The sequence below is a fragment of the Prunus dulcis genome, chromosome 1 (genome assembly GCF_902201215.1).
Source record: "Prunus dulcis chromosome 1, ALMONDv2, whole genome shotgun sequence".
Classification (NCBI taxonomy): domain Eukaryota; kingdom Viridiplantae; phylum Streptophyta; class Magnoliopsida; order Rosales; family Rosaceae; genus Prunus; species Prunus dulcis.
The window spans coordinates 15,286,727-15,302,281 of NC_047650.1; the positions used below are offsets into that span (position 1 = coordinate 15,286,727).

Here is a 15,555-nt window from a genome sequence, read left to right on the forward strand (position 1 = left end):
GGTAAGTAGGAACCAATAATGCCATGGACCACTCAAGCATCTAATAAACAATTGCATTATTGAACCTGCATCTGGTAATACAACAAATATAATCGTATTAAACTTTTAACCCGGCCGGCATATATTCTTATATATTCGTCACCATCGTTACAAGCTCCAGAAATACCAACCTCATATAATTTCCAGTCAAATTCGAAGGTACCAAAAAAACATTATCCCAAAAACGAAAAGGAAAATCAGGGATGGAAGGCCAAGAGCACATTGTGATGCTGCCATTTATGGCTCAAGGCCATCTCATACCATTCCTTGCACTGGCAAGGAAAATCCAACAAAGAACAGGATTCACAATCACCATTGCCAGCACCACCCTCAACATCCAATACCTCAGTGCAACCATTGCCTCAACCTCAAACTCTCAATCGGACTCCAACATCCATTTGGCTGAGCTTTCATTCTGCAGTACAGACCATGGCTTGCCCCCGAACGCCGAGAGCACGGAGGACTTGCCTCTAAGCAAAATAGGAGATTTTGTTGCTGCATCAACAAGTCTTGAAGCTCCTGCTCACCGCCTAATCTTGGATATCATCGCAAAAGAAGGCCGCCCACCACTTTGTATTGTCTCTGATATGTATTTTGGATGGGCAGCTAATCTTGCAAACAACTTAAGCACTGTGCATGTGACTTTCACTACAGGTGGTGCCTATGGCTCTGCAGCCTTGGTGTCTATTTGGCTTAGCCTCCCACACCGTTGTACAGCTTCAGATGAGTTCCCAGTGCCGGGGTTTCCAGAGAGTTATCTTTTTCAAATCTCTCAGTTGAATCCATATTTAAAAGCTGCAGACGGTAAAGATTCTGGCTCTAGAATTTTTCAGCCCCAGATTTCACTTTCTACTAAATCTTTTGGTTGGCTGTGTAGTACTGTTGAGGCAATTGAGCCCTTTGGATTGGAGATCTTGAGGAATTACTTGAGGCTTCCTGTTTGGTCCGTTGGACCTCTTCTTCCTACAGATGCACTAAAGAACTCATCGACTTTGGATTCAAGTGTTTCAAGGCAACGTGCAGGAAAAGAGTTGGGCATACCTGCCGAAACATGCCTTAAATGGCTCGATTCGCATGGTTCGGATTCTGTTATCTACATCTCATTTGGTTCCCAGAACACTATCAGCGCCACCCAAATGATGGAGCTGGCTATTGCTTTAGAAGAAAGTGGAAGGCCTTTTATTTGGGTCATAAGACCTCCTGTGGGATATGACATGAAGGGAGAGTTCAGGGCAGAGTGGTTGCCCCAAGGATTCGAAGATCGAATGAGCAAAAGAAAACAAGGGTTGTTGGTGCACAACTGGGCACCGCAGTTGGAGATTTTGTCACACAAGTCCACAAGTGTGTTTGTTAGCCATTGTGGATGGAATTCAGTGATGGAGAGCTTAAGCCAGGGCGTGCCAATTATAGGGTGGCCATTGGGAGCAGAGCAGGCATTTAATTCAAAGATGTTGGTGGAGGAGATGGGTGTGAGTGTGGAGCTGACAAGGGGAGGGCAGAGTGATATTGCTCGGAAGGAGGTGAAGAGACTGATAGATTTGGTAATGGACAAAAGTGGCAAAGGAGGAGAAATGAGGGAAAAGGCTTGTGAAATTAAGGAGCAGATAAGAGCAGCAATAAGAGAGGAGGCTGAAGACAAGGGATCTTTTGTTAAGGCAATGGATGATTTTGTTGCTACCATTCTATCAACCAGACAAGGATTATAAAATTCAAAAAGTGTATTATTTGTTAGGTCTTCTCAGGAGGAAATGGAAGGAAACTTGCAATTTTGAAGTCATTTGAGAAACCACAAGTGGCTCGCAAATTGCGCCACCTAACGTAAGTGTGTTTCTGGATACTATTGAATTGGTATGAAGAATTGCATTGATTTTTCGCATTTTAAGAACAAAACCTCATGAAAAGAACATACATGAGGGTCCATATTCAATGATACCAAGATAGAGATCATGGCACCAATACTGGCAAAAGTAAGGAATCCACAGAAGGCCTCAACTTAGGTATGGGGTTTTATCGCGAAAAGGGTCGATAAAATTTTAGTAGTGGAACAACTCAGCATATATTGTAATTTATATTATCAAAGTTCTGATGTGAGATTTTTTTACATTCTTCAACAAATATGAGTCTAGGATACTTGGTCCAATCCGCTTAAAGTATTTTCAGGTACTATATATTTCTGTTCCTTGTGATATATGAGATACCTTGGACCCTAAGTCAAAGATTAAGCTATCTAGTTCCTCAGGATTATGACGAAGGTTGGGATTGTATTTCATCCCTTGAAAGGCTGATTTTATAATAGGATGGAATAGAGAAATCAGAGGATTATATATATCTGCTAAAAGTGGTTCCCTGCTTTACCCTGAATGAATCATAATTTGAAGGCTCACATTCAACATAATTCACAAATCAAAGGTGCAATAGAGAAATTTTTCAAGAGTAGAGGAGCTTAAAAAGCATCCTCCCTTAAGACATGGACAAACATTCTAGCTCTAAAAGGGAGATGAAAAATTCAAAAAAAAAAAAAGAGTATTCCTTACTAGAAATGTTATCTTTTTCACTGTATAATATGGTTGTTTTATTCCCCCGGGCCCTGAGTTTCTAATAAATACTAATTCTTTTGGCCTTCTAAAGTAAAGCTGGTATTGTCCGCCTTATAACTATATGTTCTAGGCTTAATTTGGGGATCTTAAAATTTCCGTGGTCTATCAAGTTTAAATCCCCAACCTATAAGAGAGAACCATATATGAATAATGAACGTAGCATCTATTGAATGGCATTACACCCTAGTCATTTCCATAATAGTGAAGTTAATGCTGCCAAATTGTCTCATCAGGTGGATTCTCTTGTTTTAAAATGGGGTCAAGCTTAACAATCTGGTAAGATAAAATGGTATTTGAGAAGAAAAATATTAGTACCTATTACCTATATATGCTAGGCCGTTCCAACCACAGCTCAGTTTTGTGTTTTGATTTCTTCTTCTTCTTCTTCTTGTTTGTTTTTTTTTGTTTTGTTTTTTTGTTTTTAATGGTTATCCTCATTCCAAAAAGGTTTATTACTTTTAGTGGATGTTTGATAACCATTTCATTTTTAGTTTTCAATTTTCATTTTTACTTTTTTGAAAATTGAAAACTGAATGGTAACATATTTCGTTTTCAGTTTTCAAAATCATCCTTATTTTTTAAAACAACTTGAAAGTGTTTTTAGTATTCTTTTTTTTTTTTTTTCGGCTCCATTTTCATTCATTAATTTTTCATCACCACACATGAAATGCACTCGTGTTACCAAAACTCAGAATTTGGGACCTCCCGACTTAGACTCGGCCACTCAATTCTTGCATTCAGCCACAGACCCAGTCCAAGCCTCGTGACCTCAAGATCCAACATTCACCAAAAATCATCCTCATTCGGAAAAATTCACCGAAAAATAGTATGAACTTTTTGGGACATGCACTTTCATTTTATAATCCCAAATTCACAATTTGACTCCAAAAAATTCCATTTTCAAGTTCCACATAAAACTGAAAACTGAAAAAAGTTACCAAACAACTTTTGTTCAGTTTCACTTTTCACATTTTTCACAACTAAAACTAGTTACCAAACAAGTATTCTATTTTCTTCTATTTTAGAAAAATTAAAACTGAAAATTGAAAATTAAAATGGGCCGCTTTTTTAGGGTTTTGTATTTTGAATGACACATTCGATGAAAGTTTAAAACTTTTCTAACATTTGTTCAAATATGCTTTCTAAGTTCATATGACCTAATGCTAAAGAAAGATTACATACTTTGTATCATCAGCAAAATGGATATTAGAATCTAAATCATAATTAAAGTTTATTCCCTCACCTAAATCGCAAACAAATTCATAGCTAGGCCATACCACCATCCAAACCATAACAAAGCTTTCACATACCGAAACTTGCACCCACATAACCTACTGTGATTAATAAGAATTGTATAGCAAGACCCACCGACTTCTAAATTTAAATATAAGATGTCCAGTACAAGAATTTACCCAAAGCAAGCTCAAATCATTCTTCCCACTAGGGGTGGGCAAGGTTCAGGTTGGACTGGTTTTTGCCTCAAATTAGAACCGATTCGGTATTATTTATCCGGTTTGGTTCGGTACGGTTTTAATTAAAAAAATTCAAAAATTATCCAGTTCAGGTTCAGCCAGTTCCGGTCCGATTTCGATTCCGATTCGGTTTTGAACCGGATTATAAAAGTTATTTTTTAATACAATTCTCAACTGAAATATTATTTTTTAACTTGAAAATTAACAAATTATTCAATTTCATATAAAAATAAATATTAAAGTTAGAAAAGAGAGATATTTTGAAATTGAACTTGGATAAAGTTCGGCCCGACCCAGTTTTTGAAAACATAGAACTGGATCCGAAACCGGTCCAAACCGGTCCGGTTCGATTTTTGACCGGTTGTTGACTTTTTTGTCAACTCAATTTTTTTCCAGTTTAATTCAGTGCGGTTCGGCTCGAATTTTCGGTTCGCCGGTTTGAGTGCCCACCCCTACTTCCCACGTTATTCTAACTCAACTAAAAACATGAATACAAAATCCAAGCCTCATCCAGGACGGCTCTGAGATTTTAGGGATCTTATACAAAATCAGTAATAAGAACTCATAAAATAAAGTCTTAAACAAAAATATATATTAGAAGGACTGGATCATATATATTAATAGCAAATTTAAAACTACTCATCAATTTAAATATTATAAAAGATATCAAACAAATAATTCAATCAGGAACAAAAATATAATATAAAAAACCATGGTTCTTCAAAGTATTAATTAAAATTAACCCAAAAAAATAAATAAACACATGCCCGCTGGATTTAGTACTGACCAAGAGCTCCTATTATATGTAATTTTAATGTATTAATATATTATGTGAGATCAACTTAAAAGAAGCAATCGAAACAATTTCTTTTTGGAAGTATCCCAAATATATAAAGTAAAAGGCGGAGAATAGTAAAATATTCAAAATACTAGAAAATGCCTTTGGTTAATGCAAACATTAAGAATTGAAATTATTAATTAAATGAGGATAATATGGTAAATTCACACTTTTTCATATTAAAAAAAATATAAATTAAAAATTAAAATTAAAAAATTAAAATTAAAAGAAAAATCATATAATAGATCATATTTTTATGGAACACAACTATCCATTATCTTTTTTTAATTCTAAAATAAATTTAAATTTTTTTTCTAAGAAGTCTCTCACAGGTGCGAAAGAACGTGTGAAGAGGCTAGTCATATATTATGTTAGAACAAATATATATGGGGAAAAAATAAAAAAAATTGGGGCCCTGTGCAAGGACCCCTTGCACACCCCAAAGCCACCTCTCAGAAAGCCAAATAAATCTTTTTAGGATTCACCTGAAGCTCCAAAAGTAGAAAATGCATTTAAAACAATTTAATCAACATAAAATTGAAATTTTTTTATAGAAGATTCTCAATAAGATGAGGGGTTGGAAGCAGAAGCCGTTAACTCAAGCGAGGAGAGAAGTTCTTATTAAGGCTGTATCCCAGGCCCTTCCTACATGTCCAATGACAATGTTAAATTCCCTGGGGGATTGTAACACCCCGACCCTATTGTAATTATCCATTTTAATTCTTTAATTTAATTAATTGTGAAATTACAATTTTTCTCTTGGGATAGTGTCACATCCTGGATCAGTTCCGCTTTAGCACGATATTGTCCGTTTTGGGGCCCCCTGCCCTCAGGATTTTGTTTCTGGAAACTCACGAGCAACTTCCCAGTGTGTCACCCATCTTGGGATTGCTCTAGCCCAAACTCGCTTAACTTCGGAGTTCCTATGACTCCGAAGCCAGTGAGCTCCCAAAAGACCTCGTGCTAGATGGAGGTGGGCATGTACATATAAGACACATCATCCCCTCTCTGTTGGTCGATATGAGATGTTACAATCCACCCCCCTTAGGGGCTCAACGCCCTCTTTCAGCACACTCGCACCACCGGGCATAGTGGCTCTGATACCATTATGTCACCATATTGTCTGCTTTAGGCTCCCCTGCCCTCACGGTTTTGTTTCTGGGAACTCACGAGCAACTTCCCAATGAGTCACCCATCCTGAGATTGCTCTAGCCCAAACTCGCTTAACTTTGTTTCTAGGCACCCCCTCTCTAACCCATCATGCTAGATGGAGGTAGGCATGTACATATAAGGCATATCATCTCCTCTCCGTTGGTCGATGTAGGATGTTACAGATAGGGTCATTTTGGTCACCTTTTAAATCCGGTAGGATTTTGGGGAATTGAATGACTTACCTTCCATTACTGGTGGAACTGAGGAAATATGGGGTAGAACTGGTAATGAGTCAACAGGGTGGACTACTTGCTAGTTTGCATGTGAGACCTATTTTGTAAATTGCATGTTTCTAGATTGTGCATCTGTTGTTGGGACTATATTATTGTGTTTTGACAAGTTGAAAATTTTGGGAAAGTCCGTTTTTCATGAGAGACTCTGTCGAAATTTGGGCAAAAAGTCTCCTCTTCTTAATTTGAAAAATAGGTTATAATGTTAGTAAATGGGCCCGACATCAGTTTGATGTCAAAAATACCAGTGAATTCATCACGGATTCCGTGGAATTCGAGGAGGGTCCTGTCATGAATTTTGTAAAGAGCTTGATGGGTTAATGGCTAAGTTCTGACAAGGAGGAAGTGAAGAAAAAAGCAAGATACATTGGATAAGTTAGGCGAAGTTGGGGCTGTCAAAAATAGGTGTTTTGGGCTTCCATAACCTGCAAGATTTCAACTTGGCAATCCTTGCAAAACAGAGTTAGAGACTCTTGACTGAGTCGGACACTTTCTGGGCAATAATGTTGAAGAGCATGTAATACCCAACAAGTGCTAGTTTGCATGTGGATTTTGGTGTGGCCTTTTAATTTCCTCGCCTCGTCTATTTCGTTCAGCAAAAGAGAGCCTTGTCTTTGTTCTTTCTTCTCCAGACCCCAAGTTCGTCAGATCCGCCATGGGTTTGTTTATGCCTCCACAGGATGATGGGACACCCAATTTATATCTAATCTACACCACCATGCCCATTCATCAGACCCGCCACCTCACCATGTCCATTGGCTTCAAAAAAACCCTCAAACCCACATAGAGAAGTGCTTCCATATTAAAGATTTGGCCCAAGGAAACATCACTCAAGCACTGCAAAGACCAAGAATTGATCAATCAGAAAAACCCGCAAAGGAAAGCTTGGAAATTTCATATGGGTTCAGCGAAATTAAAGACCACACCAAAATCCACATGCAAACTAGCACTTGTTGGGTTATTGTTTGTCGCTCATGGTGAATATCTTGAATGGAAGCAATATTTGTCAAACAAAATAGGGTAAATATTCAGTTATGCTAAGATACGCTCATATTATTATTCTTCTCTAATATGGAGGTATTTATACAAGTACAAAGATGTGTTAACCCTAAATAAAATAGAAAATATATCTAAATTACAATAGGAAATAAATCTCTATTACAATAGGACTAAATAATAATTGGTAAATAACCAAAATTCTAATTAAATAAGGAACCACAATCCTAAGTAAGTAAGGACTCGCCAACACTCCCCCTCAAGTTGGGGCAAAGATATTTCGCATGCCCAACTTGACAAACGAGTCACAGAACACCATACTCAACATTGATCAATCGAACAATTGTAGAGAAGGCCTTGTCATAAATCACAAGTGAAACAACTGACAAACCCTAACACAGAGGGCACATAAAAGAACACATAAAAGCAGAACACAAAAACCCTGTGAGCACGGCAGTAGGTAAGGCAGAACACAAAAACCCTATAAGCACGGCAGTAGATAACGCAGAACACAGAAACCCTGTGAGCACTACAGTAGGTAAGGCAGAACATAGAAACCTTGTGAGCACGGCAGTAGGTAAGGCAAAGAAAGCAAAGGCAAGGTCAACGGGCATGACCACAACGGAAACACAGCAGCAAAGGCATGAGCAACAATACTGGCACCATAACAGGCAGGAGCAACAGTACTGGTACCACCAACAGCAATACAAAGCACTGACACCAACAAGAGCAACAAAGCAGGGACATAACAAGCATCATCAATAGTAATCAGCACTGTCCCCAGCAAAAGTCATAATAGGTAGGAGTAATAACATTGTCCCCAGCAAGAGACATAATAGGGATGAGCAATGGTACTGGCACCAGCAAAGGACATAGTAGTTAGCAGCAATAATAATGACAAATACTTCCATTATTGCACAGACAACTTATCTTCACTCCTCATCTCCCCCTGAAGAGAAGGGGTCGTCGGAACCATAAGAGAAGTGGCACTTAAGAAACAAAAGCTGACTGACGCTCAGATGTAGAAGAATCAGCCATGGCAGATAGGTAGCTGAGTTGCAGCGGAATAGATGAGCAGCGGTGTCACTCCCCCTTAAATTCGACGATGTATGAGAGTCGAGATTTAGAGAAAGCAACACCGAAAAATAAAGTTGTAGCACCCAAATAAAGTTGCATCTATCTCCCCATCAAATCTGACACTGGTAAAGGGTTGAGATTTGGAAGAAGAGAAATTGAAATAATAGTAAAGAGACTCAAACATGGCAGTCTCGTGGCAGAAACAAATGCAAGAGGGAAAGGTGGTAGCATACAGCTGTCCCATGAAGAAAAAACTTCTGAAAAGGAGAATAGTAATGGAGGAAACCCAGCAAATCATGAACAGAGACAAAGACAAAGATAAGGTGCTCAAACGGGAATTAGAGCAAAGGACACCGAAAATAGGAAACCCTTCATGTGTGGAATAGGAATAAATAGAGTGCCCATCAAAGGGAAGCAATATTATATAAGGGATCTTAAAAGTGAGAGATAATGCAGTGAGAGAACAAAAGAATGGAAAAGGTTGGTAAAAGAAAGATGAGAAATAGAGAGGACATGAAAAGAGTTCGACTGCATAGCAGGGGAAACCACATCGGTAGATCAAAGATGAAGAAACTAAAGATATTAAAAAGTATAGCATGGGAAATTGCATGTGACAATTTTTAAAAACAAACTAGTGGAAGAAAGTGAGGTGCTAGAACCCAAAAAAAGGAGGGAATAATGCTGTGATTGAAGAAAAATAATGACAAAGGAAGGTGTCTGTGAGGAAATAGATAGACAAAGAAAGGGATGAATATTGGAAAGAGGCCAAAGGTAGAAAGAAATAAGTATAAGGGTAAAAGGGAAGGAGATAGAAAAATAAATAATAAACACCCAACGGGAAAAGCTAGAGTGACAGAGATGGAGCGATGGCATGGGGAAAGAACACAACAAACACCAAGCCATTGGGCATAGACAAACAAAAGAGATAAACATAAATAAAAGAGAGCTAAATAGAGCAAAGAGAAAAATAGAGAAAGGGTGCTCAAAACTGAGAAGCGGAAAGGCAACTCAAGAGAGCAGCCGAAGAAGACAGAGACCGGCAGAACAGTCAAAGGAAAGGCTCGACAAGCGGTGACGAGGCTCGCAAAGGAAAGCAACGGCTCGATGAGCGGTGACGAGGCTCACGGAGTAAAGAGACATGTTATGAAGTTTCAAAGATAGAGAAGCTGAGACATCAAGAAAGACCATTTGGCATACAAAGATGAAAAATAAAAAATTTGGAACAGTAGCCAAGAAGCATGTGAAGGCTAGGTGTGGTGAAAACACATATGAGGGGATTGAACAAAAGAAGATGACTATACAAGATGAAGACCCATGATGGGTTAGGAATGAGGAGTGCCAACGACTCTCAATTTGGCTGAGGTTGTCACAAGTTAGGAACCTGGCTCTGATACCATGTCAAACAAAGTAAGGCAGATATTCAGTTATGCTAAGATACGCTCATATTATTATTCTTCTCCAATACGGAGATATTTATACAAGTACAAAGATAAGTACAAAGATGTGTTAACCCTAAATAAAATAGGAAATATATCTAAATTACAATAGGAAATAAATCTCTATTACAATAGGACTAAATAATAATTGGTAAGTAACCAAAATTCTAATTAAATAAGGAACCAAAATCCTAAGTAAGTAAGGACTCGCCAACAATATTGGCCAAGCTTGAGAGAGAATTTTGGCTTTGAATAATTGAGTTTTTTTAATCAATATAACAACTTTTTCTTTAGATTTGGCCACAACTCTGAGAATCAAATGGAAATTTGATAAGAAAAGTATTAAAGCAAGGAATGATAATGACATGTACAGAAGATAAGGTGAAGGTTATGGTACTCGAGATGGACAACATGATTTGGGCTGACATGGAGGTGGCAGTGGTGAACGAAAGATATGACGAGGAGGATCTTGTGTGTTTGTTTTCAATATTATTGCGTTGAAATATTGTTAACAATGTTAAATTTATGTTTAGTCATATAACACGTGTCGAAAAATATATGGAGGAAACATAGGGCACATGGATTTGGTAACAAGAAAATTGAACTCCTTGGGCATGGATTAGTGTAAGACCCTTGACACTTGACATAGGCGGCAACATGGTTTGATGTCTTGGACCATGCCAAGGGAAGTTGTCACGAGTGTGCACAAGGACAAGACAAGTGTGGCAAGACGGATCTCGAATGGTCTCAGCAAAGCTTGCGAGAAGCGTCGGCAAATTGGCTTGGAACTCTTGACAGCGCATGTGGGACAAGTGAGTAGCGCAGCAACGCGCATCGCACACAAACATCACAAGCAGCACACGCAGGTAGCGCATGCTGGCAGATCGTGGGCAATTGCTGGCAGATCGTGTGGGTAGTTTGCTAACAAGATATGTGAGGGTTGATGACAGATCATGTGGGCAGGTTACTAGCAGATCATGTAGGCAGTTGGCTGGCAGGTTGTGTGACGGTTGCTGGCAGTTTGTGTGGGCATTTACATGGGCAGTTGTGAGCAGAAATTCCAGCAGATGTGCAGCGAGATTAAAAGGCATGTTTGGGCGGTTGCGCATGGTAGTGGGGGAGTGGCATGCATAGGATGCATCATGTGGCGAAGGCAATGTCAGTGGAAGGAGTGGGCGGTTACCTTGCATCTTTGTAGGAATACAACATGGCATGATGGCATGACATCACCTTGACATTGACACATGGCGCCACGAGCAAAAATGAAGCCTTAAGAATAGGAGGTAGTGGGTTTCTTTGAGGGATAGCGGCATGGCGGTTTTTAAGAGGAAAACTACCTATGCCATGATGGCTTACATGGCAGACATATCACCTAGCAATTGGGGGATGTCCACTACATACTTCTATAAATACCTTAGCTTAGGAGGGCTTAGGTAGACTAGTGGAAAATCACTAGAGACTAGTGAAGATCACTAGAGACTAGTTGAGGGGAGACTAGATCAGAAGAGACTAGACTGGTTGAGACTAGACTAGTAGTCTCTTGGGAGAGATCTCAAGAGGAGACGAAATGGGGGGAATGTGTCTAGAGTAGGCATAGAGAGGCATAGAGAGGGGTATGGCAGAAAGTGTTTGTGCTGACCGACCCATGCCTTGAGAGAAATCCGTTGAGTCGAGAATGAGTGTCTAGAGAGGCACCTTACCTTAGGAGTGGGCGGCATTGAGGCACCAAATGTGTTGTGGTGACCCAATGTGAAAAAAAAGCTTGAATTCCTTTTTATTATTGAGTAATATAAAGGCTGGGAGTGTGTTGTCCCATAAGCTTGGGTGTTTATGTGTTCTGCTGCGTGAAATCTGAAGCCCCACGAGTTGGGGGTGCGAAAAGGCTGACTTGGGAGGAGTTTAAGTGCCAGACAAGGGTCGAAAAATTGAAGGCATTTTTCACCTATGTTACAACTAGCATCATTGAGGGCAGAGAGGTGATTGTTAATGGCTCACGTTGGCAAGTTTTGGATGGAAATGAGATTAGAATTTGGGTAGATAAATGGATCCCTCTGTCCTTTAATAAGAGGCTGTATCCTACTAATGAAGTGCTGATGAATGAGACAACCCTGGTGTCGGAGATAATTAATCCATCCACAAAAGATTGGGATTTATTAGAACTTTCTTGAATCATACCTGCGAGGGAAGCAATAGTGATTAAAGCAATAGCGAGCTTACGGAGTGGACAACGATGATGCCTCGATGTGGTGGTCTCGACCTCTGATATTTAGAACCTGAGGGGCGCAAAACATAAAATGTGAGTGGACGAAAACAAAGTTTTAAACATAATTTATATTCAATATAAATAACCCCCGCAGTTTTAGAAAATAATGCCAAAACACCATGAAATAGATTTCTTCGGTAAACGTACATATATATATATATATATCATTCAAAACTTGAAATACCTCAATTCAATAGACTCATATCATAACATACTATAATTAAAACCATATATTAAATGCAATCTAAATTTCTTGAAGAACATTGTAAAACAATAAACTGAAAACCTTCAAAGTAAAACCCCTTTACTCAAGCCATTTCAAACTCATTAAACGTTTTCAAAAATCATTTCTCAACCTTAATCCTTTTCATATATAATTAAGCAAAATCTCTTTTTTTCCCGCAACCATACCCTACTGAAGGCGTATGTTGCAAAGCACCATAAGTCAATTGTCAAATATGCATACCTGTGCAAAGTACCCTCAATGCACATGCTCAAGAAACCTTAACCTGAAAATAAATCCACACATACTCCTACACAAATACCCATATATATACACACACCCAAAATCAACACATCATCATCATGTCGGCCTCTCCCTCGCCCGCCTGGGCTTCTTCTTCTTCGGCCTTCGAAACCTCGGCCTCATAAGAACCAGGTCAACTACACCATTGATAAGACCCGACCCAAATTCCACTTTGGAATCTGCGCCGAACCCTGTGCGCATCCAACACCTCTCAAATACCGAACACACTTGACCAAATTGCCTTCTAAACTAAAAGTCAAAAATTCTTTTAAAGTTTGACTTCTGCCAAGAAATCGGCTGAGTTTCTCCTATTAATTGCTCGTTTTCCAATAATTTACACCTGTACAAAATGCAATTCATATATCCACAAGTGTTTAGCATGCACAATGTTAAAGCACACATAAACCAACAATAAATCAGTGTGGCCTCAGGTCTTACAAAAATCGTGAGGCAATATCAGAGCCTACTAATTAATTTAATTTACAAAAATAGTATGGTTATTGTATAATACCTACATAATGGAAGAGGATGAGTGGTGGGTGATGAATGCCCACTGGTGGTGCTCCGATGCTCTATTACTGCATGGGGGCTCAAAACATTAAAAGTGTGAGTGGACAAAATAAAGTTTTGCAAAATATAATATCAATATACTAACCCCACTGTTAAAACCATTTGAAAATTCATTTAATCCATGTTATATATTCGTACCAAAAATCAAGCATGCATATTTATATTCATATAACCGTTCATACATTTAATCAATTCATCAAAACCATGTGAAAGCATTGAAAAATAATAATTCCTTTCCACCTAGGTGTACCCTTCTTAAATCCGTCAATTCCAAGATTTTTCTATTTATTTCCCATATTATACCGTCAATTCCAAGTGTCACATAAGCAACACCTCCTTGCAGAACTAGAAAACACAATGGTAACCCAAGCCGCAATCATCGCAGAACTCAAGAGACACTTGGTCAACCTGAGTCGCATTCTTCGCTCCTCACAGTCCAGGTATCCCTAAGACTCGTGGGGCAACTGTCAAACGCACTCTGACTCAACCGAAGGCAACTAGGATATCTGTGGACATCATTATATCCGAAGGCAACAGTTTATTCGAAGGCAACATTTTGGGTACCTATGGTGGTTTAAAAACCTTTCCTGAAAAATTATAATATTGTTTCTCACTCAATCCTTAACTATTTCCTTTTCTACTTTCCAAGCCATTCACATTTAAGCATAACAAAATTTTATAAAAACATTTGAATTCAAACTGTATGCTTGGAAAGAAAAACCATAAATAATTCATTCATGATCAATTAATAAAACTTTTACTGCATAAAATTCATTTTTAAAACAAACGTCCACTCACTGTGCTTTCGAGATTGCATGACCCTTTGAGGGTCCTTCTTGCGGGTTTGGTGGAGCCTGAGTACCTATTCAAGCGATTAAAACATTTAATTAATAAAATAGCTCAACCACAATTATTTAATCAAAACCCTGCCCCTTGGCCTTAAAGTGCGTGCGCGTAACTTAATAGAGTTCCTAGGCCCATTTTCAACAGTTCTAACAGTTAGAATGGTCTGAAAATATACGATTAAATTCTTATATTGGTCAATCCGGTCCCCCGTGGGGTCCACAACCTCGATTATTAATCCGAAAATTCCTATGGGTTCAACAAAGTTTACTAAACACATCTTGCAAGTTTGGTCCAGATCAAGCGGTCGGATCGCTCACGATCGAATGATCGGAAGGTCACCGTTTTATGTAATCTTAGAATCATTGAATGGAAGCATCCGGGACTCCGATTCTCGATCCGTGAGTCCCTATATGATCATAGAGGTTTCTAGATCAACATATTTGAAAATGGAGTTGATACAACGGTTTGAATATATCAAACTTGGATATCATTCGATTGTCAAACGATAACCAAATTCGAATCCAAGCAGACCATCGTGCTCAGGATGACAGGGAGAATATTTTAGGACCAAATGGGCGGACCCTAGCCCATGCCCTTGAATGGCTTCATAAAATTCCGGCGACTAAAAAATGCTCAAAACACCCAACAATACCTATACCTACGTGATCAGGATAACCAGTGGAGCAACTTTTGTTCTTAGCCCACGGCCAAAAAGTGGCCGGAGCTTGCTGGAAATTTGAGCTGAAAATGGCCAAAATTTAGATGGTGAATCGAGCTTCAAAACTTCAAAATCAATCCGAACCAACTCAACCATCAACTAAGTCACGTTGGAAGGATAAGAAAGCATACCTGGATAGACAAATTTGGTGGCCAGAATCATCAGAAACGAAGATGAAAAATTTGAAGGGGAAACCGACAATTTTTGAGCTACATCGGGCGGCAGTGGTGGCAGTTGCGGTGGAGATGGGGTGGGTAGGAGAGAGGAAGCCGAGCTGGTCACTTTGTACCGGTCTTGTGGCCAGAGGTAGCCGAATGAGCTAGATTGCAGGCCAAACAATGGCTGGCTGTGCGAGAAATGAGAGAGATTGAAGGAGAGAGAAAGGGGAGAGATGCGTGAGAGAGAGAGAGAGAAACTAGGTTTTTTTTAAAAAAATCTGAGTTTGAATATTTATGATTGTGCCACTACACTTCCGTTGATCGTGACTTTTTTGTTAAAACTCCGATTTGACCCCACTATGTGTCTACAAACGCGTATCATTGTGCTCTACACAATGGTGCTACTAAAATCCCCAAATTCTTTCCCGAACAAAAAGTCAATTTTAAACCTATTAAAATATTCTCAGGATAAAATTGTCTTTTACTAGAATAATTTAATAATTGAATATTAATTTAGGGACAGGATATCACAATCATCGTCGATGTCCTCAACAGAAATTATAGGCTCGGACCAGGC

The 15,555-nt window shown here is 38.9% G+C and overlaps 1 protein-coding gene across 1 annotated transcript; it reads left to right on the forward strand.

Moving 5' to 3' along the window:
• Window positions 1-212: 212 nt before the first annotated feature.
• Window positions 213-1,779, forward strand: LOC117615769 (UDP-glycosyltransferase 92A1-like). Its single transcript, XM_034344913.1, has one exon. The coding sequence runs from the start codon at window positions 243-245 to the stop codon at window positions 1,743-1,745; it is 1,503 nt and encodes a 500-aa protein (XP_034200804.1). The 5' UTR covers window positions 213-242; the 3' UTR covers window positions 1,746-1,779.
• The last annotated feature ends 13,776 nt before the right edge of the window (window positions 1,780-15,555 follow it).

Excerpts from the sequence above, each read along its gene's own strand:
- LOC117615769 (XM_034344913.1), top strand. The coding sequence starts at position 243 with ATGGAAGGCCAAGAGCACATTGTGATGCTGCCATTTATGGCTCAAGGC.